The 24,291-nt window shown below is 33.3% G+C and overlaps 2 protein-coding genes across 5 annotated transcripts; one reads left to right on the top strand and one right to left on the bottom strand.

The window, feature by feature from the left end:
• Positions 1-4,453: 4,453 nt before the first annotated feature.
• Positions 4,454-8,539, bottom strand: LOC132642040 (ribulose-1,5 bisphosphate carboxylase/oxygenase large subunit N-methyltransferase, chloroplastic). The gene is made up of 6 exons (XM_060359279.1): positions 7,974-8,539; positions 7,844-7,872; positions 6,899-7,110; positions 6,353-6,478; positions 5,546-5,950; positions 4,454-4,930 (listed from the first exon to the last, which is right to left on the bottom strand). Exons 1-6 carry the CDS (start codon positions 8,459-8,461, stop codon positions 4,715-4,717), a joined length of 1,476 nt encoding a protein of 491 aa, XP_060215262.1. The 5' UTR covers positions 8,462-8,539; the 3' UTR covers positions 4,454-4,714.
• Positions 8,540-15,592: 7,053 nt separating this feature from the next.
• Positions 15,593-24,288, top strand: LOC132642039 (ribulose-1,5 bisphosphate carboxylase/oxygenase large subunit N-methyltransferase, chloroplastic-like). 4 transcript variants are annotated; one of them, XM_060359275.1, is made up of 6 exons: positions 15,593-16,286; positions 16,352-16,380; positions 21,781-22,007; positions 22,311-22,436; positions 22,808-23,212; positions 23,435-24,288. In XM_060359275.1, exons 1-6 carry the CDS (start codon positions 15,814-15,816, stop codon positions 23,615-23,617), a joined length of 1,443 nt encoding a protein of 480 aa, XP_060215258.1. In that variant the 5' UTR covers positions 15,593-15,813; the 3' UTR covers positions 23,618-24,288. The 4 variants fall into 4 exon arrangements, with proteins under 4 accessions (XP_060215258.1, XP_060215261.1, XP_060215260.1 ...); XM_060359278.1 differs by having other exon boundaries at positions 15,594-16,112; positions 21,796-22,007; XM_060359277.1 differs by having other exon boundaries at positions 15,594-16,112.
• Positions 24,289-24,291: the final 3 nt, after the last annotated feature.

Raw genomic sequence — 24,291 nt, 5'->3', positions numbered from 1 at the left:
GGCTGTCAGAGCAAATCACCGAAAAATTAAAAAAAAAAAATTTGAAAGGTATAGATAACGTGGATCAGTCCACGTTATACAATTTATATTTTTTTCCGGCAGCGTTTTACAAATACTTTGTAAGACGTTGCCTCTATTTAAATCATATTCGGCTGTGTTTTTAATAAAAAGTATTTTATTGATTTTTTTAATTTTTAAAGCATATAGTTAATTTCAGTGATTAACTCAAATTAATATTTTAACACATGCAATAATTAAATATGTGTTATATATGCGAACAGAAATAAAAAAATAAAATATAAGTTAAATAAACGTCACACATTAACTGAGTAGTAAATGTTAAATTACATACTAACTATTAAATGGCACAAGACATGTTATATATTCTTGGAAGATTACATAAGGAAACAACGATCGTACAACGTGGATCAGTCCACGTTTTACAACATATATTTGTAAAACGTGGACTGATCCACGTTATACAAAATTATTTGTATAACGTGGACTATCCACGTTATACCTTTCAATTTTTTATTTTTTTTTATTTTTCGGTGATTTGCTCTGACAGGCGAAAAAAAAATTTGGGGTATAACGTGGATCAGTTCACGTTATACCCGTTTTGGTATGTAAATTTTTTGATATCCCCTTTTGGTTTATACCGTATATTTTTATACCCTTTAGGCTCCGAACTCGTCTTTAATTTTTGGCCTCCACTAGAATCCCTTAGTTACGGGTTCGAACCCCGGCTTAGTTAAAAATTAAAAAAAAAATCATAAAGCAGAGGTTGGATTCGCAAGGCAAAATTTCAAACTCTATCTTGAGGCAGAGTTTTGAACTCTTCTGCCTTAAAGAAGGCAAATTCTTAAAATATTTGCCGAAAACGCAGGCATGGGCTCTCCATTCTTAAAGATGACATGTTTTGCATTTGCTTCTTTACGTTTGTGGGACTTCAGTACCTACAATTCCTATACTGTAAAGAACGATGGGAAAAGAAACCATAACGACTCAAATATTAATTGCTTCACCAAGCTGAATTGCAAGTGGAAAGAATTGCCTTCAAAATTTTGTCTTGCGAATCCAAATCTCTGCCTTGTGAAATTTCTTTTACTGAGCTGGGGTTCGAACCCAGAATCTCGGGATAGTAGGCGAAGGACAAAAATTAAAGACCACCCCAAAAATGATTTGAAACTTACTCGAATAGAGCGGACCAAGCTTTACGTAATTTTTCAGCCCAAAAAAGTGGGGGCAATTCGCAGAATTGCGAATTGCCCTTCTTTTGGGGTGGTCTTTAAATTTTGCCTCTCATATTTGAAATCTTTAAATTTTGCTCTTCGGCTAAAATCCATGGGTTCCAGGTTCGAACCCCCACTCAGTCAAATATTTTAAAAAAATTCGCAAGACGGAGTTTAAATTTCACTATGCCCCCACCGGCATACACTTGTTAAGGAATTACCAAAGTTATGCCGGACCCGGCAGACTTGGCATAAGTATGCCGGATCCGGCATAACTTTTGTAATTCCTTTACAAGTTTATGCCGGATGCAGCATACTTATGGGTAAACTTTTAGTTAAGCCTTAACTAAAAGTTTTTTCCTAGTTATGCCTTATGGGGCAGACTTTTAGTTAATAAGACATAATTTTTCCTTAAGACATAGACTTTGTTTTATAACACAAATTTGGTTAGTTCAAACTCCGCATATTGGCAACCAAATTGAACTTAACATCAGCAAAGCAGTAACGCTGGGACAGAAACAGATCATACATTGGCAGAAACAAAGCATGCTCATAAAACGTTGATATTGTTTTTATATTTTATCTACTGGTGCATCGTAGGATGTGTCAATTTGCACAACTTGGTAAGTGCAAATACTAACAGACTGAGGTACATTTGCAACATTTTAAGACCTGAATATGCATTAAGATACATTTAGGTAGAACAGAACATCCACATTCTTTATTGGTTTGTTATGATTTACTGGTATGGTCCCATTAAAAGTTTGTCCATAAATATGGATGGCCCGGCATAAACTTGTTAAGGAATTATCAAAGTTATGTCGGACCCGGCATAAACTTGTTAAGGAATTACCAAAATTATGTCGGACCCGGCATACTTATGCCAAGTCTGCCCATAAGGCAGAGTATGACTGGTCCGGCATAACTTTAATTTGGTAATTCCTTAACAAATGTATGCCGGGTCCGGCATACACGCGACCCAAATCTTGCCTTGCAATTTTTTTTTTTAATTTATGCTTGAGCGGAGGTTCGAACCCAGAATCTCATGATTTCTGCGTGAACGCTCAGGGTAGCAACACAAAGGGCAAAAATTAAAGATGAGCAATATGAGGGGCATAATTTAAAGACCACAAATATGAGGGGCATAATTTAAAGACCACTCCAAAAGAAGGGCAATCTGCGCAAAAAAAATGAAAAAGTGGTGGTCTAATTAGAGCAGCCCATCAGGCATTCTTTGGGCTTGAATGACACTGGTCTGTTATCCAAACACTGCACAGAGCGGGAGCTATTCGTTGCTATGTGAAACCAGCCTCACGCAGTCCACCCCGCTTTAGGAGCCCAGCAACCCATGCTTTAGCTTGGGCCACGAAACTCGACTCTGAGCTTGGATAGGGCAGGCCAGAAAAATAGCCACACAAGCCCTACCTTCTGGACAGACCTTATATTCCACCACATTAATGTCCCCGCTTGGGTTACAAGCCCACGCTGCAGAGCTCGACAGAATGTGTTCTGCTTCCCTACACAAATAAACTTGTAGATAGGTATTTTCATGTTATGGATTGGAACAATTTTCTATATATTTCTCAACAAAACTGAAATTACAAGTAACGGGATAGGAATAGGAAAAACAGAAATAGAAATATTTTGATAGATAGATGGAGATTCCACTGTCAACACCTGAAAGAAAGAATTGAGAAGGGTTAGGGAAGAAGATAGGAAGAGATTTAGGAAGAAGGAGTGAGAGAAGAGAGAGAATACCAATTTTCTGTTATGGCTGGCATCATTGCCTGACAAGGTAGTTATGCTCCTCCAAGGATTGATCTCCACCGTTCCTTCTAATTAATGAAGCTTAACTCTAGGCCCTCCACGTGTTCTAATATTAACTACTAATTATCCTCTTATTTACCCTATACTCAGTTCATAACATTTCATCAACGATGTGGGAAAAGAATGGAAACGAAAGGTTAAATTATGTCTTCTGAAAGAAAAATATTATTATTCTTTCTTCCACTTTTTCTTTTCTAAGTAGTTCCTCTTTTTCGTTCCACGTTCTTCTTCCTCTTCCTCATTTTTCAATGGCTTCAGTTTTAAAGTTTCATGTGCAAGAGAATCAGAGCAAGCTCGACAATTTGGAGACGATGATAAATGCATTACATCAATTACATATGATATAGAGTATAAAGAAGGTAAAGTTTCAATTTTGAGGCAAAAGTTGAACAAACGAATTCACCAAAGAGGGTAGGGATTAAAAGATGAATATAATTGGTACGGAGGTTCTATTGACATTTCGGTTTCCAAATCCACATCGCTTGATTCTTTAAGATCAGTTCATAATTTCGGAAGTTATTAATCAAGTACATGAAAAGTGCAGGTAGGGATTAGAAAAATGCAGCAAATTAATGTGTACGATGTTCTTTCAGTTTGTTTTTGTATGTCATTTAAGTTATACACATGCATTTGTTCGCACTTATTTATTATAGATTATCTGCAATTGGTTCTTAAGTAATCTAATTCAGATCCATGGTGAATTTCGTAACAAATCAAATAAATAGGAAGTTCTATTTGGACTTCGTAAAAAAGCTAGCTTTTATCTTGTGTAATGAACCATTTCCTTTTTTTTTTCCAGTGGAAATTAAAGAAAATATATATATATATATATATATATATATATATATATATATATATATATATATATATATTCAAGTAAACAAATATGTCATAGTTTCATGAGTCTATCTATCGCGTGTAAACTTTAAGAGTGTGGTGGCCTAACCATCGAGGTGATATCAGGAACTAAAGGAGCGAATGGAATAATATACAAACAAGTAAATGGCTCCCAAGATTCTTTAGATAGCTACTAAGACTTAAGCGATTTATCTTTCAAAGGCACACGAAGTAGACTACTTAAGAATTTTTTTATTTGTTGGAATTGAATTTGACTAAAGTATTAATAAAAGACGCCAAGACGGAATCAGCAAAATCTTGTTCTGTCTCCGCTGGGAACTTGAATAAGGAGTACACCTTTTCATTTTGGGATTTTCTAGAGCTTGAAAACAAGAGCTTTGTGGAGCGAAGAGATGTAACTGTTTGAATATTTATCTAAACGCCATGCCCAAAAAGGGTACTTGAAGCAAATCCGATTATTTGTGCTAAGTTGAGTTTGATGGCCAGAGATGCATCAGTCTAGTGCATCTTCTTCTGTTAGAAAGCGAGACAGGTAATGAAGTGAAAGAAAAATCATTTGTAAAAAATAACTTTAGATGAGAGGCCAAATGGGAAGATAATGATGGCCTCAATCAAATACTACATCTTTGAGATATTCTGAGGTTGTTTTTTCAGCTTTTCTCTTTCTGACGCTTGAGGATTTCACAAGAGGACAATAAAAAGCTGCTCTTACATTATTTACATCAGATAAAAGTAACATCACAAGTCCAAGCTGTAATAACTCAACTAGACCAATCATAAGATCAGCAGAAAGTTCCTTACTTTGGCTCCCAAAATATAATATCTCCTTGCTCTCCAACAAGACCAAGATCTTTAAGCCTCCTTTCTTGGTAGTATTCTAATTCATCTAGTTCCAATTCTCTTTCTCTAAAGATATCGTCGATTTGTTGTAAAACCTTCTTCTCCCCTGCTCTTATCCCAACTGCTATCAGAAGCCTTGAACTGAGATTCCCTTCCTCCATCAGTTTCTCATCCTACAATAATCATTGTGGCCAATGCCAAAAAAACAATACATTTAGGGATTGTTTGGTAGGGTATATTAGGTAGAATAATGCTGGTATAAAATTTTAGCACAATATTTGCTGCAAATTTAAGTCTAGTGCAACTAATATTAGTATTACTTATACACCCTATTCAGTAATATTCTTACACATAGGAAACTATGGCATTAATAATACCAGCGTTATTAATTCCTGGATAAGCATGATTAAAAGACAAAACTACCCTTGAAGTCCCTCAAAGCTAACGAATGTGGAGGCTATTTTTGTAAACAAACAATTTGTTTAGAAATTATGCAATGCATGTTATTTTTAATACAACAAACCAAATAGTCGATAAGAAATAATGTCAGCATAACTAATCCCAACATTACTAATCCTAGCATAACTTGTCTTCAAACCAAACGACCCCTTACTACATAATGGAGAAACAAAGCGGTTTTATTCATGGAATTCAGAGTCCAGATACCACAGAATTTAGCAGAATGCTTTAAAGGAAGGTGACAATGAAGAAATAGATGACCAAATATAGAAGGGCAAGAGGCAATGACAATGTCATAGTAACACAATTGATTAGTGATGTAACTTTACCTCTTCAATAGTGGCGTGATAGGCAGAAAGTGCAGATTTGCATGCATCTCGTACGACTTTACATATGAGCTCTTCATTTGGTCTGCTAACAGGCAACTCAAGATGACCCCAAACAGCATTTCTGAAAATAGATTCTAATAGGAAAGCATCAGTTCCACCAAGGGCAACCAGCCTTAGATATGGAATCAGAGCAGGGGGAAGAGAGTGTCCAAGTTTTATGTCAAAGTAAGCAGTTTCTCCCAGGCCATTTGACTCTGCTATATCCAGCTTGTCCCCATAAAAATCATCAGACTCTGATATTTCCAATGTTAATGTAAATGCATCACGATCTGAACTTGGTTCGATGAAGCCATAGTCAAGAGCCATATCAGCATTGCTTTTCTTCAAGTCATATTGGATGAAAAGCTGTCAAAATCACCAGAACTATTATATACCATGTTGATATGAATTCATTAAACGTTTTAGTTCTAATGAAAGTACTTCAAATCTTCAATCAAACATATGAAGAAACTACCAATGAAGAATGACTTGCTGTCTAGTGAAGAGAGTTTCTGAATTACATGAAGTATGTATCTTCTATACCATTTATTGTATATTTTTTATTGGTTAATCTTATTATTCTCATCCTGGAAAACTTGTATTTCACGGATATGTTCCAACAAAAATGCTACATAATGCATGCAATTATGAGATAGGGAGTAATGAATAATTGTTTTTACAAAGTCAGTTTTTCAATGAACAATAGCAGAATGACTTGTTCTGTAGTGAAGATAGTTTCTGAATTTTGAAGAACTCAGTAAGCTTTACCTGGTCTCCAGCCTTCAGTTTCAATGGACTTCGTAAAGAAAATAACAAATCCCATGAGAAAAGACCTGCTGGTCCCCTAACTTCATGGGCATGATCTTCTGTGGTCACTCTGGCACTGTGGTTTGTCTGATAAGTAAACCATTTGTATAACGTTATTTAGCAATAGTTCTATAGCCAAAAATATGATGAAATACTAAAGAACTTCAACAAACAAAGAAACTCTGACAACAGTCATCAACTCAATTAATATCGTTTCTACCTGAAACTAAAGCTTTCATGTCTATATAGGCGTAATTTAATCATCAGCATACTTTCGAATCAATTTGTAGCTAAGATGCATTGATTCTGAATCCAACACTTCCTTCTTTCCTTACTCAAACAATGTAAGATCATGAAGCTTTAGGTTTAACTTGTCGTCTGGTATTCAATCTTTCTCTTATTTTCCATTATCTTTTGCTTGGAGATATTGTGGGCTTCTTATAAGTAGTCATTCATCACTAGAAAATTTCAATTGCTTAAGTAATTTTCATTTACCTAAAATCTTACCAGGTCAGCAAAGGGGACCAGAATAAGATTTTGATTCCGAAGACGGGAAAATGCCCTTGATCTGAGTATTCCAAATGCCCAGAAGAAATCATCCAAGGTTATAGGAAAAGGGAAAAGCTGCTTGTTACGTAGTATGACTTCTTCTTCCACTTTTTGAAATTCATTTTGCACATAATCTTTCACACTCATCGTTGTGCTTAATAATTGAGTCCCTGCGAACGATAGCACGACAAAAAATTAATCACAAGTACCTCAAAAACTTAAATTATCACTTAACCAAACAAAGAACATCACATTTCTTATCTAGCTATGAGCAATTTCATCATAGTTAGAGACAATGCCATCACATTCTACATATTTGATTGTGGAGTATAATCAAGACAATCATGTAACAACCCCATATAAAGGCATTACCAGCATACGAGATTGCATCCAAAGTCATAAGGGATCACAACTTCACAGGTTACATGAAAAACCATCAACTAGCCTAACAATGTATGAGATTGCATCCAAAGCTAGAAACAAGCTTCAAGAGCTTTTGTAACCATATAATAACTCTCAATAGTCCCAAATCTTAAGACAATAACAATATAAACAACTAAGACGAGCCATGACGCGATGGTAGAGTTGCTCCTTCGGTAACCTAAAGGTCATGGGTTTAAGGCAAATACTTTAGTAACTAAACAAGAGTTTAAGTTCTGCACAGTGCACGATGCAAAAATGTTTACACAATTCGGTCAGATCACTTATAAGATAATTATTGGTAAAATATCTATGTTAAAACATTAATTAATAACCTGGTAAAAATGGTTAATAGCCTACTACATATCACATTAATCTACACTGATAGAGTTCAAAATTACACTGACAATATAAATAACTTAACTCCATCAAAATCTGCAGTTTTCCTATTAAAGATTTGTTTTTACAAGGAAAGCAAATTACCTTGAATCTCAGAAAGCTCCTCTTCAGACCTGCACTGAAGAACATACAAAGCAGCCTTCATTAGCAACACAACTTCCCAAATTATTCATAAAAACAAAAAAAAAAAGAAACAAATTAAAGGCAAACCCACCAATATATAGTGGAATCAGTACACTGTGGAAGAACATCCATGTAATATTTCCACTTTGAGTCATCTCTCCATTTTTCTCTCAACAAAAAAAGAGCAACAGAAATCCAAGGTTTTAATCCAGAACAAACATTCCCAATTTCAGATTGTGCAACTGCATCTGGATTTATCCATAACCTTCTAGGAACTTCAAGAACTGTTTCTCCTTTAGATATATCTCTCTTAGCAACTAATCCTAAACCTTCAGGTACAATTCCTGGTTTTACAGGTGTCTTTGTTGTTACAACCCCTTCATCACATAACCACTGCCAAAACGTTTGGACTGGTTGTGGTATTTTTGGGTCGAGTTCTGTTAACTGAAGTGAATTTTTTATCAAGAATGGTTTTTGTGAACTGTATAAAGTTTGAAAATTTGTTCTTGATTTTGTGGTTTTGAATGGACAGAGGAAAGAAGAAGAGGGTAAAGGGTGTAAAGAGAAAACAGAAGCCATTTTTGTAGCTTTGTTTCACTGAGGTGGTCGTTGAGACACTGGATATCAAAGTAACTAGATTTCCAGATGAGGTTGTTATACAGTTAACACAAGGAAAATGACGAAAATGGTCCTTTATGTTTGAGGTTAGTTATAAATAGTCGTTTAAGTATGTACTGAGTAATTTTGGTCTTTTAAATTTGTAATAAATTAACGCTAATAGTCTCTGCCAAATATTTATCAAATTATATCAACAATAACATATCGAGTGTATTCCCACAAGTGAGGTCTGGTAGGGGCGGATCTACCTTAAGAACTTAAGATAGGAGTGCCACGTCACCCGCACACTTCGGCAAAAATTTTGAGTGTATATGTAAATATATGTAAGAAAACCTATGAGCACTGCCTATGCACAAAGGCGCTTTAGTGGCACTGGTTAATGTAGGCCGTAGAGATTCTTTCACTGAGCATCCGAGTTCGATTCTACGTATAAGTATTTTTTGGTAACTAATTCTAAAGACAACTGATTTGTCTCCTCCTCGCTTTTCTCTTTTTTCTTCCTTTTCTTTTCCTCTTTTCGTTCTCCACTATTGCTAAAAAAAAATACTCTCATTCTCCTGCTTCTTCATCATCATCTTTTCTTTTTAATTTATTTACACCAATTATTATTTTGTTTCTATAATTCGATCTTACTTCATAAGCAAACTTCTTTGATAAGTAATTTGAATTATTTTATTTAATATATGCTTTTTCTCTCTTTTTGATGATGTGATATTGATATAAATTGAAATACAATTTGGCAGTAAATTTTTTATTTTTGAGAGATTAAAATGATTTGTTTACTAGATATTTTGGTTGATTCTCATAGGTTAAAAATGTGAAGCTCTTGTTTTGCAAATAATTGTCACAAAATTTGATAATTAAGATGGAAAAACTAACTCAAAAATATTGAAGGTAAATTAATCTAGCAAAAATAAAATGTAGAAATTTACATTTTTGTCAATCTATCTAAATGAATGTGTTCTTTCAATTTTATTTTTTTTTATATAATTTCTTCCAGCTGAATAGAATTTCAATATTTAAATCAAGTGCGAAAAAAGCTAAACTAAATGAAACTTATTTGTCTATTTAAGAATAGACGACCTAATAGACCTAATCGAATCAATTGAAAATTAACTGACCCGATTCCTATTCAGTCTTTGTGGCTAGTTGTAGGTTTTTGCATGTATAAAATAGTGGCTTCCGCAAACTTAAAATTCTGGATCCGCCTCTGATGTCTGGGGAGGGTTGAGTGTACATAGACCTTACCCCTACATGTCAGTTATGGAAAAAAAGGGGAAATTAGCGGGAACCCACATAAATGAACAATTTTTTGTATTTTTTTATTTATTTTCAGAGTCTAGGATTACTTTTTGAGGTGTAATTTGTATTACCTTTTATACTCCCCCTTTTAGTGTCTAGTGCAATTTTTTATGTTGCATAATTTAGGATTTGATGAAACTTTCTTGGTGTTTATGTTTAAATCTTCTTTTTTTCATTGTTTCTGTGTCAAATTTAACCAAAATAAATTGTGAGACTAAAAGTGTTAACTTTTGACAAATTTAAAGGACCAAAATTGTTGAATGCATACTTTAGGGATTATCTTGAATCTAGCCTCAAATATAAGGGATCATTTTTGTCATTTTTTCCAGTTAACACATGACCTTTTCTTTCTTTTTCATTTCTTTTTCCTTTTGGGGATTCTTTTTGTTGGCCAGAATGTGCTTTTTTAAGCCTTTTTTAGGGAGTCAAGAATCCTTTATGCAAGATACTCCTTACTAGAGTAGTGCTTTTTGTTTACCACTAGTGTTTTCATTCGACAGAATGTGCGTAATTAGAGTTTTTTCTATGGATACGGCAATTAAGGATAAAAATTAAAAATGTGTGTTAAGGTTAAAAGTAATCAGTAATGTATTAGAAAAATAGATATAATCATTGGTAATTAGTTTGGTTGATTAATCAAGTTTGAAGAATTGGTTAGTAAAAGTTAAAGGTTTTTTTGACTGGAAAAGGATACTTCACTTCAAACTTGAAACTTCAAAGACTTACAAAAAGATCAGCCAAATGTATAAACAAATAATATTTTGATTTTCTTTTTGAAAAAAAAAATAAGAACTTTTTTATGTCCAAACGGTTTGTAAATGTTAACTTTAGAATGATGAGTTGATATAATCCAATTTAGGTTCAAAGATTAGCAAATTGACTCTCGAAATGGGAAAACGGCACTTATTTTGCGACGGAGGCAATAGTTTTTTATCTTGTCATTCCTTACATTCTTTGAATGTACTAGAGTTATGTAATTCCATTTTCTGATGTTTTAATTGAAATTCTTGTATTTTTCCTATAAGTTCGATCAATTCCCGTCTACTTTCCAAGTAATATGCTGGCTATTGACTAGGGTTGTTCAAAACCGAACCGTTACCGGTAACCCAACCGCAAAAATGACAAATTGGCTTATCGGTATTGGGTTATCGGATTAACGGTTGGTGAACGGATTAAAATTTTATAGTTAACGGCTTATCGGTGCGGGGGCGGATTCCTCAATTTCCTTATCGGGTAAACCGTTAACCCGTTAAGAATGATCATATTTACATTTTTACTCATATGTATAAAATATATATTGTAAACCCAAAAACAATAAAACACTAAAGCTTAGGCCCTAGCCTCATTCAGTAATTATTCAATATTCACTTCTTACTTCTTACTTAGGAAATGTGCTGGTTTAAAATCATTTGGCTGCTTTGGAGTTGTGCAAAAGACCTTGGCAGTTGGTACACGCAATTGTGCATTAATAATCATAGAATGTTATCTCTAAGTCAGTTGAGACTCAATTTGCAATATTGATACGACTAAATGTGATGCTCTACTGAGATCTTTGCTATTAAGGGTATGATTTGTATATGGTGTATGAAATCAGTTTCTAATTAGGACATTTTTGTTGTCACTGCATTAAATTTTCATCGTCTCTTGGATCTAACCGATACACCATCTGATAACCATCTGATAATTACTAACCCGATATCAAACCAACCGATATCTTATCGGTTGGCTAGCGAATTAGTGTATTTAAAAGCCGACAACCGATAAGCCGAATCATTAAGCGTAATTATCCATCCGATCCGCCCGATAAGCAGCCCTACTATTGACTGAAATTATGTATCAATACCGCCTAAGAGGTTTCAAAACATCTCTTTTTTATTGGGATGATTGATAATTGCAATAAGTCAACTAAAGAAGCTAAGAGTATCACAGCATGATATTCAATTCTTAACAACATAATATGTGTATTAGTGACTGATAAATATAGCTCTTTGTTTCTTTATTTGGGCAAACTACATAAATGACAAACATTTGGGCTTTAATCAAGCCACATAGCAAATGTTTCAATATTTACATTTTGTAGCAACAACCCAGCTACCAACTGTTGTATACGTTTTTTTCACTGTATTCATTTTTTATTTTCGCTGTATTCATGAATGCAACAATTTTTTTTCCTGTTTTTTCACTGTATTCATGAAAATGACTATCTGTATTCATAAATTGGCTTGTTGTATTCATAAAACAGCGAGTAAAAAATGAATACATAAAAACATATATACACAAAAATTAACAAACACCATATTTTTCGGTATGTATACAACAAATACAGGCGTATACAACATAGATACACCAAAAATATTAACAAAAACAGGCGAAAAACACTGTATACAACATATGTACACCAAAAAAAATAACGAATACACTTAAATATTGAATACAAGAAATAAAATTGATTGTATTCATTCGTATACAGGCGTAAATTCACTCTAGTAATTTGTATATAAAAAGATCTTCGAAAAACGCGAAAAATATTGTGTACAGTGTATGTATACACTGTATGTATACACAAATCTGGAAAAAAAAACTTCCAAAAAATATGCATACAATGTATGTATACACAGATCTGGAAAAAAACTTTCGGTCAAAAATTCCAATCAGATCTGTGTACACCTTCTTCTCCTTCACCTTCTTTTCTCCGTCATCCACCGTCACCTTCAGATCTGAAAAATTCGACGAGTTTTTGGGCATCGGCGAGAGTTAAATTGGAGATTTCATCACCGAGGGTAACGACTTTCTCCGGGGATTCGACGGCGGCGAGAAGGCAGACGAAGGTGGCGCAGCGGTGGTGGAGTTTGGGAGTGCGGAGAGGGATGTCTAGAGCTTTAGCGGGAGATAGCAGTTGAGGGAAGATGTGGGAAGGAGAACGGAGGGTAATGGTGGATAAAGTGCAGGTAGCAGTTGAGGGAAGATGTGAAAATGGGATAAGGGGATTGAAAGTTGTGTATTTTACTTTATTAGTTACCAAATGTTATTAATATACAAATGTTTGCTATGAGACGTAATTAAGTTAAACTATAACTACTAAATGTCATTACCACTAGAAGTTTGTCGAGGCGTGTAGTTTTTCCTCTTTATTTAGGGAACAAAGCTCATATGGTCTAGCTCAGTGGCATGGGCTTGTAACCCAGGTGGGGGCATCAATATGGTGGAATATTGGGCCTGTCCAGAAGGTAGGGCTTGTTTGGCTACTCTCTGGCCTACCCGATCCAAGAACAGAGTTGGGTCATGTTGCCCAATTGAAAGCATGGGCTGCTGGGCTCCTAAAACGGGGTGGACTGCGTGAGGCTGGTGAACAGAGCAACGATTAGCTCCCGTTCTGTGCAGTGGAAGGATAATAGGCTGGTGTCATTCAAGCCCAATGAATGCATAATGGGCTGCTCTAATTTAAACCACCACTTTTTTGAAGGTTTCATTCTTTTTTGAAAAAATTACTTGGCATAGCTACCTCTAAGAGGTAATTATTGATAATAACTACCTTTTAATTTATTTATATTTAGTAGCTACAATGATTTTGTAAATTACCATTCATAGCTATACCAAATGCATTAGGTTTATAGCTTGTATTTCACCTCTCTCTCTCTCTCTCTCTCTCTCTCTCTCTCTCTCTCTCTCTCTCTCTCTCTCTCTCTCTCTCTTTAATCCTTTATTCGCTGATGGGTTCCCTCCGGGGCCAGTTCCTCGCCGGAGCCGCGCGAAACTTGACTCAGTGTTCAAATTGAACTCAGATATGTATCTTCCGGCGCCGGTTCCTCGCCTTAGACAGGATTCATCAAACTTGGACTCATCAATCGTACTCGCCTATTACTTGTGTGATAGACTGCTGAACAACATGAGATCTTTGAACGGAGATCTCATATCTGAGTGTATTTGTCAAAAAATTTAGTGTATTTTTTTGTATTTGAACGGAGATTGGACCGGAATTCATGGCTTCTTCCCTTCTTGTATATCAGATCTAAGTGTATTCATCATTTTTTGAGTGTATTTAATCGGAATCCATGGCTTCTTCTCCTTCTTGTCTTAAATTTGAGTGTATTTCGTCATTTTTTAGTGTAAATATAAGTTTAATGTATTTGGATGATTGTATTTTTGGGCAAACTAGATATATTTGACTGTATGTGTTGTTTGAATGATCTATATACAACCAAAACAAAAGGATATATCAATATATAAATACAATAAAATACGCAGCTCTGTCGTCTATTTAAATGCATTGGAATATAATCATTTTGAATACACATGTATTCAGAGAAATAAAGGTGGAGCGAATTTGCCATAAACTAGCTACGAATTGTTAACAACCCTTAAAAGATAGTTATTCTTGTAAGTTGCGAGTTGTTCTTTGTTTTGTATGGTACATAATTAGAAATTATCATTTAACTTGTAATACGTCCGTACAAAAGTAAACTAGCTCTATGCATCTCAGTTTAAAAAGAACTAACCAAACTACTCTTGTGATGCTAATCATAATGGTTCTACCAACTTTATTCATACCAGTGTTTTAAAAGGCGTTTTCGGGGCGAGCCCTAGGGCGGGGCGTATCAAAAATGCCCCAGGACGATGGGTCGGGGCGAAAGTCTCCAAAGGCGTACGCCCAGCAATTCGGGGCGTACGCTCGGGCGTTTGAGGCGAGTTTTTTTTGTTGGAGCGTAAGCCCAGAAAACTTCTTCAAACTAAAACGAAATTTGTTAAATAAGTCCTTAATATAATGCCCAAATTTTCAAAAGTCAACATGTAATTACTCAAATGTTTTAAAAAGGAACTGGAACATTAAATTTAAAAGTCAAGACTTTTTTTTATTGCTAGAATGCCTAATATATATTTTTTTTCAATTATTTATCTTGTCTTCTACTATCTCAAAAAAGTAACGAGCAATCACTTGTACTTGTAAGTAGCATATAATAGATTGTTCTAATTAGTTTTTTTGTGGGGGTGGAGCATATATATATATATATATCACTTATTTATAGTTTTCTTCAATTTTTTACGCTATTTCACCTATTTAAAAGTATTTATTATAATTATATCATTTTATAAAATACTAAAAATTAAAATCCCATGGGACTTACGCCTCACTGAGGCAGACGTAAAACGCCCCGCCTTATGCCCTCGACTTTTAAAACACTATTCACACTTCAATCTATGTGATTTTCTTTCTGTTTGATTAGTGAGCTTATCTCAGTTTAACGAGTTGAATAATGGTACGTATCATTACCTCATTGGTGCTAAACTATCTAATAAGAACAAATTTTCTTGGTGTCATTACTTTTAATTTGTTGTTTTGGACAGAAAGCAAAAGAAAGGGCAATGCAACTATGTAAGGGATTTTCAGAGCATCAATAAACTTCGCAGTGGAAATCAAGTCCCCATCATCTGTAGAATGAATCAGTAAGTTATTTGTAAGAAGAAGAAGAAAAATATTACCCAAGAAAGCAAAGAACGCCGTAATAAGAGGACCACACCTCAAAGATAACAACCCCACCATAACCAGTCATTTGTTTCTTGGCTACGTGGTGCCCGTAAATCAGTCCTTCCAGTAGGTTCTTTTCTCAAAATAAGGAATTGAATGGAGGAAAATCTTGATAGAATTTGAAAAAGCAAGCGATAAATTGAAGGCAATGAAATATGAAAAATATATTTATTTTTAAGCCCACTGGCCCACCATAACCTGTAAATCAGCCCTTCTAGTAAGTCCTTTTCTCAAAGAATAAATAATAGGAGGAGAGATATTTATTTGGATAGAATTTGAAAAATCAAACGACAAATGGAAGGTAATAAGATACCCCACCATAACGAGTCATTTGTTTCTTGGTTATGCGGTGCTCAGACCTCAGTAAAGCAAACTCAAAACAAAACAAAAAAGGAGGCATGTTAACTGTATGACAACCTCATATGGAAATCTATCAAACTATAAAGCCAGTGTCTGAACAAGCACTCAGTGTAACAAAGCTAGAAAAATGGCTTCTGTTTTCTCTTTACAACCTTTACCTTCTTCTTCTTTCATTTGTCCACTCAAAACCACAAAGTTTCAAACTTTACAGAGTTTCCAAAAACCATTCTTGATAAGTTCATTTCAGTCAACAGAACTTGACCCAAAAATACCTCAACCAGTGCAAACATTTTGGCAGTGGCTATGTGATGAAGGGGTTGTAACAGCAAAGACACCTGTAAAACCTGGAATTGTACCTGAAGGTTTAGGATTAGTTGCTAAGAGAGATATATCTAAAGGGGAGACAGTTCTACAAGTACCTAGAAGGTTATGGATAAACACAGATGTAGTTGAATTATCTGAACTTGGGAATGTGTGTTCTGGATTGGAACCTTGGATTAGTCTTTCTCTTTTCTTGTTGAGGGAGAAATGGAAAGATGATTCCAAGTGGAAATATTACATAGGTGTTCTTCCAGAGTGTACTGATTCCACTATATATTGGTGGGTCTCCTTTTAATTTGTGTTTTTTTTTTTTGTTCTATGAATAATTTTTGTGTCTAGTGCAGGTCTGAAGAGGAGCTCTCTGAGATTCAAGGTAATCTGCTTTCCTTGTAAAATTTGCAGATTCTTGTATTCATGATGGAGGTGTAACTTATTTTTAACTCTATCAATGTGGTTTAACGTGTGATGAGTGGCGGAATCAGGAATTTCGCTAAGGGGTTCAAATACAAAGCACATATGTGAAAACTACAAGTGGGGCGGGAAAGGGAAAGACTAATCTTAACCCGCTAAATTTAACTTGCCTTAATATGCTAAGTTTAGCATATTTTCCTACTTTTACCCTACTCCATCGAGCCTTCTTAAATTTTCTTGTGTGTTTTTTCACTTTTACTTTGCAGTATTCTACTTCATTTTATTTTTTTTATTATGAATTAGCGGTTATTCAATCATATATTACTTTGAAAATCGCGAAGATTCTTTAAAAAAGTGTAGGGATTGAATTACTAATATTATAATACATATTCATAGTTTAACTAAATGGCATCGCCGATTTTTGAGTTCGTTTAGTTCAGTTTACTAGGTTATTCATTTGAAGAAAAAAAAAAGACAAATGACGAACAAATCAAAGAAGTTTAGTTTAGTTAAGTTTTCCTCTCTCAAGAATAGAATTAGAAAAAATAGGAAAGAAATACCATGAAACCAAAGAAAGTAACTTTAATTAAACAGTTTTGATTAAAGGATCTTCACAATTTTTAAATTTCTTTATTCGATTAAAAATAATTAACCTTATATGTTTAAAAATAATTCTATCTCAATTTCAAGTTTAATAACAATTCATCGTTTTCTTAAAGAGTTTCTTCGAGTTACCACATGGAAAGAGAGTTACGTAGAAACAAAATGAGCAATCAAGATAAGAAGAATACAACAACAACATACCCAGTGTAGTCCCACATAGTGAATCTGGGGAGAAGATAAGAAGAATAAAAGGCAAAATTAAAAAGGAATATGCCTAATAAATTTGAACAAAGGAAAATTGAGAAGGAGAAAAGAATAACAACCTCCTACTCATTTTGAATGAAATGGAAAAAAAAAAGAAAAAAAAAGGAAGGAGAAATAGAATAGAAGAGAAAAATAACAAGAAAAGAAGTAGAAGAGTAAAGCTGCAAATTGAGCCCACAATTAATGAGGCTTTTCATTGCGTTAGGGGAATTTGAGCCCAAAAATTGAGCCATCTCCGTCTCTACTGTGTGAAAAAGCCAAAGCAAAAAAAAAAAAAAAAAATAGCGACAAATTATTGTGTGTCGAGATTCGAACCAGTGACCTTGAAGGAAAGTTTGAACCCCCTTAACCATTAAGCTAAGATTTTCAGATGCATTAAGGGGGTTCATTATGACATATATATATCCATAATATTCAGATTTGACCTTACAAATACAATTGAATTTTCTAGCGAAAGGGGTTCGGATGAACAGCCTAACCTCCACCTGGATCCGCCTCTGCGTGTGATAGTAGTAAACTACTAACCATTTTTACGAGGTTATTAATTAATGTCTTAACATAGATAGTTTACCACTAATTATCTTATAGGGACCTGACTTGACTGTGTAAATATTGTTGCACCGTGCACTTTGTAGAACTTAAAAGTCTTGTTTTGCTACTAAAGTGCTTACTTCATTACATAGTACTTCCTGGCTAGTCCGGGGTAGGGGAGAGTTAGGTATATGGTATGCAGCGTTACCGTTGTATTTCTACAAAAGTTTGTTTTCACGCCTTAAACCTGTGACCTTTAGGTTACCTAAGGAGCAACTTTACCATTGCGTCATGGCTTGTCCTGGTTGTTGTATAGGTAAGGCCATAATATAGATTAAAAAGAGAAAAAACATCATAATATTTAAGAAGTAAAAATGACAATGGTTGATAATTTAGAGGATAAAATAGGTGTTTGGTTGGTTGAGTGACCTTCTGAGCGATATATGCATGTTAAGTGACTTTTTTGGTACATTCAAAAGAAACATGACTTTATTAGATAACTAGACGGCCTATGCCCGTGCTGTGCACAGGCCCAACACTTTAGATTATAGTGCGTCTATGTGTATGTAGTTGTCTTTGAATAGTGATTATATATATATATATATATATATATATATATATATGTAGAGAGTATATATTATGTTCAAAACACGATTAATATAACATTGTAGTTTGTGCTCCGTATCTAAAATTTTATTATATTAATGTTTGATACGAATAGAAAATCGGTAAATTTATTAATATTTTTTAAAAGAAAAGACTTGTTTAAAAGGAAACTATTTTCCTCTCTTTGAGATAAAACAATAGCAATATGTAAGCATCAGTTGATACTTTCAATTTTAATTCGATTAATTTAAAGGTGTAAAATACTTATTATTTTTTTATCAAATTTTGATTTGGATAATTCTAATTCAAATTATTAAATTAATTTTACATGTTTAAAACGAAACAAAGTAGAAATTGATTTTCTATTTAAACGAAGAAATACTATTTTTTAATTTTTTGTAAATATTCTCGGTTTAGCTCATTTTACTTGTCATGTTGTCTTTTGCATGGTTTTTTAAGAAAACGTCGATTAGAATTATAATTTGACTAATTTACCTTATTCATTATTTGATCTCCATTTGATTTTTTTTTACGACATTAATCTCTTTTCACATTTATTAGAGTAAGAATAAAAATAAAAAAGTAATTAAATTCTATTTTATTTTAAAATATAAATATTTTAAGTATATTTATTTTAGTGAACATAACAAATAAATGACATGGCGGAATAGCAAATACAACAGTTTAATATCTAGATTAGATCTCAGGCTAATATAAAAAAAAAAAAACTGTATGATTTGACTACTTAACTTTTTGAAGAAAAACAATTTCATTTGCTCCCACTAATGGATTGATACGCACGTGGCAATGAATCCATCATTATTGCCTTAATGAGATACTTTGGAAATTACATGAATATTATTTGATTTTTTAATATGGAGTGCATTTTTTTTTACATTATTAATTTGCACTATTTTATGCATATATATATATATATATATATATATATATATATATATATATATATATATATACTATGTTCAAAACACGATTAATATAACATTGTAGTTTGTACTCCGTATCTAAAACTTTAGTATATTAGTGTTTAGTACGAATACAAAGTCTGCACTTTTTTTTTGACATTATTTTTTTTTAATATGGGGTTCATTTTTTATTTTTTTTGATATTGCTTGATTTTGTTAATATGGGGTCCACTTTTTTTACAGTGAGTTTGGAGATGGTGGGTTCCACTTTTTTTTTTTTTATATATATATATTGCTTGATGTTGTTTAGTATGAGGTTCACCCTTTATGGGGGCACTTTTTTTTTTTTTTGACATTACTAGTTTGTACTATTTTTATGCATATAATATATATACATATATTATGTTCAAAACACGATTAATATAACATTATAATTTGTGCTCCGTATCTAAAACTTTATTATATTAGTGTTTGCTACGAATACAAAGCCAGCACTTTTTTTTTTAATATTATATTTTTTAATATGGGGTTCACTTTTTTTTTTATTTTTTTTATATTGCTTAATTTTGATAATATAGGGCCCACTTTTTTTCCCATGAGTTTGGAGATAGTGAGTTCCACTTTTTTTCTTCCCTTTTTTTTATTGCTCGGTGTTATTTAGTATGGGGCCCACACTTTTTTTTTTAAGGGACAACGGACGACGAAGCATGGGTCTAAACCCATGCTTTATATAGTTTCTTTTTTTTATTATTTTTTTTTATATTGCTTGGTGTTGTTTAGTATAGAGCCCACCCTTTTGGACATTATTAGTTTGCACTATTTTTATGCATATAATATATATATATATATATATATATATACTATGTTCAAAACACGATTGATATAACATTGTAATTTGTGCTCCGTATCTAAAATTTTATTATATTAGTGTTTGCTACGAATACAAAGTCTGCACTTTTTTTTTTTTGACATTGTTTATTTTTTTAATATGGGATTCACTTTTATATATATATATATATATATTGCTTGATTTTGTCAATATGGGATACTATGTTCAAAGCACGATTAATATAACATTGTAGTTTGTGCTCCGTATTTAAAACTTTATTATATTAGTGTTTGCTACGAATACGGACGTGGCAATGAATCCATCATTATTGACTTAATGAAATACTTTGGAAATTACGTGAATATTGTTTGATTTTTTAATATGGGGGGGGGGGGGGGGGCACTTTTTTTTTACATTATTAATTTGCACTATTTTTTTAATATTAGTTGTGGTTTAATATATATGGGGCCCACAATTTTTTTTATTAAATTGGAACGGATATATATACATATTAGAATTATGGGGCCCATAATTTTGTTTTACATTATTTATTTTGTTAATATGGGATTCACTTTTTTTTATATATATATATTGCTTGATTTTGTCAATATGAGATACTATGTTCAAAACACGATTAATATAACATTGTAGTTTGTGCTCCGTATTTAAAACTTTATTATATTAGTGTTTGCTACGAATACGCACGTGGCAATGAATTTATCATTATTGACTTAATGAAATACTTTGGAAATTACATGAATATTTTTTGATTTTTTAATATGGGGGGCACTTTTTTTTTTACATTATTAATTTGCATTATTTTTTTAATATTAGTTGTGGTTTAATATATGTGGGGCCCATAATTTTTTTTAATTAAATTGGAACGGATATATATACTAGAATTATGGGGCCCACAATTTTTCTTTACATTGTTTATTTTTTTAATATGGGATTCACTTTTTTATATATATATATATATATATATTGCTTGATTTTGTCAATATGGGATACTATGTTCAAAACACGATTAATATAACATTGTAGTTTGTGCTCCGTATTTAAAACTTTATTATATTAGTGTTTGCTACGAATACGCACGTGGCAATGAATCCATCATTATTGACTTAATGAAATACTTTGGAAAATACATGAATATTGTTTGATTTTTTAATATGGGGGACACTTTTTTTTTTTGACATTATTAATTTGCACTATTTTTTTAATATTAGTTGTGGTTTAATATATATGGGGTCCACAATTTTTTTTTTATTAAATTGGAACGGATATATATACATATTAGAATTATGGGGCCCACAATTTTTTTTTTAATATTAGTTGTTGTTTGTTTATTATATAGGGGCCCACAATTTTTTTTTATCAAATTCGGACGGACGACGAGAAAGTGAGTTGTACTCACTCTTCTTAATAGTAGTAATTTTGGATAGTTGAGTGACCATTTGAGTTATGGACTCTGAAATATGTAGAATGGGATGGCACTGTCTCTAAGCAAAGATGAAACTGCTCTGAAATATGTAGAATGTGATGTTGCATGTTTGGTTAAGTAAGATTTTAAGTTTTGTAGGTACTTGTGATTAAATTTTTGTAGTCCTATCATTTGCAGGGACTCAACTTTTAAGCGAAACAATGAGTGTGAAAGATTATTGGCAAAATGAATTTAGAAAAGTGGAAGAAGAAGTCATACTTCGTAACAAGCAGCTTTTCCCTTTTCCTATAACCTTGGATGATTTCTTCTGGGCATATGGAATACTCAAATCAAGGGCCTTTTCCAGTATTGGGAGTCAAAATCTAATGCTGGTCCCCCTTGCTGACCTGGTAAGATATTAAGTAAATGAAAATTACATAGATAAGCAATTGAAGTTTTCTAGTGATGAAACAATGCATTACCAAGTCATACTTCATAATGCATCTTAGTTGCAAGATTGATTCAGAAGTATGTTGATGATTAATTACATCTACATAGACACGAAAGCTTCAATTTCGGCTAGAAACGAGTATTAATTGAGTCCAGGGACTGTTATCAGAATTTCTTCGTTTTGTTCTTTGCCAATTTAGAATTTCACCATATTTTTGGCTATCGATTGGTGAATAACATTATACGAATGGTTTACTTATCAGGTAAACCACAGTGCCAAAGTGGCCACAGAAGGTCATGTCCAAGAAGTTGAGGGACCAGCAGGTCTGTTCTCATGGGATTTGTTATTTTCTCTTCGAAGTCCATTAGAACTGAAGGCTGGCGACCAGGTAAGGCTTTCTGAGTTTTTCAAAATTCAGAAAATCTCTTCAGTAAACAACAAGTCATTCTGCTATTGTTCATCGAAAAGCTAACATTTTGAAGAAAACCATTCATTACTTCCTAATCTCATAATTGTGTGCATCATGTAGCATTTTATTGGATCATACATTGATGAAATAAAAGTCTTCCAGGATGAAAATAATAAGATTAACCAATAAAAAAACATACAATGAATGGAATAGAAGACACATACTTCATCTAATTGTTCCAGCTATAAAGAGTCTAAAGCAGGCCTAGTTTGCTTCATATGTTGTTAGAACTAAAACCTTTATTGTACTCATACCAAAATGTTACATTACATATGTGGTGATTTTGACAGTTTCTAGTCCAATATGGCTTGAACAAAAGGAATGCTGATCTCGCTTTTGGCTATGGCTTCATCGAACCAAATTCAGCTCGGGATGCATTTACATTAACATTGGAAATATCAGAGTCCGACGATTTTTATGAGGACAAGCTGGATATAGCAGAGTCAAATGGCCTAGGAAAAACTGCTGAGTTTAATGTAAAACTTGGACAATCTCTCCCGCCTACTCTGATTCCATATCTAAGGCTGGTTGCCCTTGGTGGAACTGATGCTTTCCTACTGGAATCGATTTCCAGAAATGATGTTTGGGGTCATCTCGAGTTGCCTGTCAGCAGAGCAAATGAAGAGCTCATATGTAAAGTCGTACGAGGTACATGCAAATCTGCACTTTCTGGCTATCACACCACAATTGAAGAGGTAAAATTTACATCACTAACTAATTGTGTTACTATCACATTGTCATTGTCTCTTGTCCTACTATATTCTAGTAGTCCATGTTTTCATTGTCACCTTCCTTTAAAGCACTCTGCTAAATACTATGGTATCTGGACTCTGAATCCTATGAATAAAACCACTTTATTTCTGCATTATGTAGTATACATATTTTATTTTTGGAATTGAACATAATGATTATTGTAGGATGAGAAACTGATGGAGAAAGGGAACCTCAGTTCAAGGCTTCAGATAGCTGTTGGCATAAGAGCCGGAGAGAAGAAGGTTCTACAGCAAATCGACGATATCTTTGGAGAAAGAGAACTAAAACTAGATAAATTAGAATACTACCAAGAAAGGAGGCTTAAAGATCAAGTAACTCTCTGCTGACCTTATGATCACTCTAGTTGAGTTATACACCTTGGACTACAGACGCAAAGGCATATCCAGAATTTAAAATATATGGGTTTCTATAATAACCTCAAGTTAAATAACTGGGTTCACATTCAAATACTTTTAAATATTTAGTAGGCGTTTGGCCATGAAAACCAAATATTTTTCACTTTATCTGATATTTTGGAATTGGAGTTGAAGTTGAAGATGGAGTTGTGTTTGGTTATAGTTTTTGCACAAAATATTTAATTGTTTGAATGTATTGAAAGTGAAAACAAGTTTTTTGGTGTTTTCCAAATTCCAAATACAACTTCAAGTTGTATTTGGAATTTTCATGGCCAAATGTTGATTTCCAAATAAAGTGAAAACGTTTTCCGGAAAAAAGTGAAAAAATTCCATGGCCAAACAGGTCCTTAATGGATATTTTAATACATAAAAAGCCTTTGCACAAAAGCTATTGAGTTCTCCTGAATACTCATATACCACTCTAGATCCACCACTGTTCAGAGGTTGCTTTTATCTGATGTAAATAATATGAAAGACCAGTTTTTTATTGTCTTCTTGTGAAATCCTCAACAGAAGGAGAAAACTAGAAAAAACAAACTCAGAATATCTCAAGGATGAGCAAAGCTGTTATTTTTTGACAAAAAATTCTGTCGCTTCATTTCTTC

This window comes from Lycium barbarum, chromosome 5, assembly GCF_019175385.1.
Source record: "Lycium barbarum isolate Lr01 chromosome 5, ASM1917538v2, whole genome shotgun sequence".
Classification (NCBI taxonomy): domain Eukaryota; kingdom Viridiplantae; phylum Streptophyta; class Magnoliopsida; order Solanales; family Solanaceae; genus Lycium; species Lycium barbarum.
This window is presented reverse-complemented; position numbering and strand designations above follow the sequence as displayed.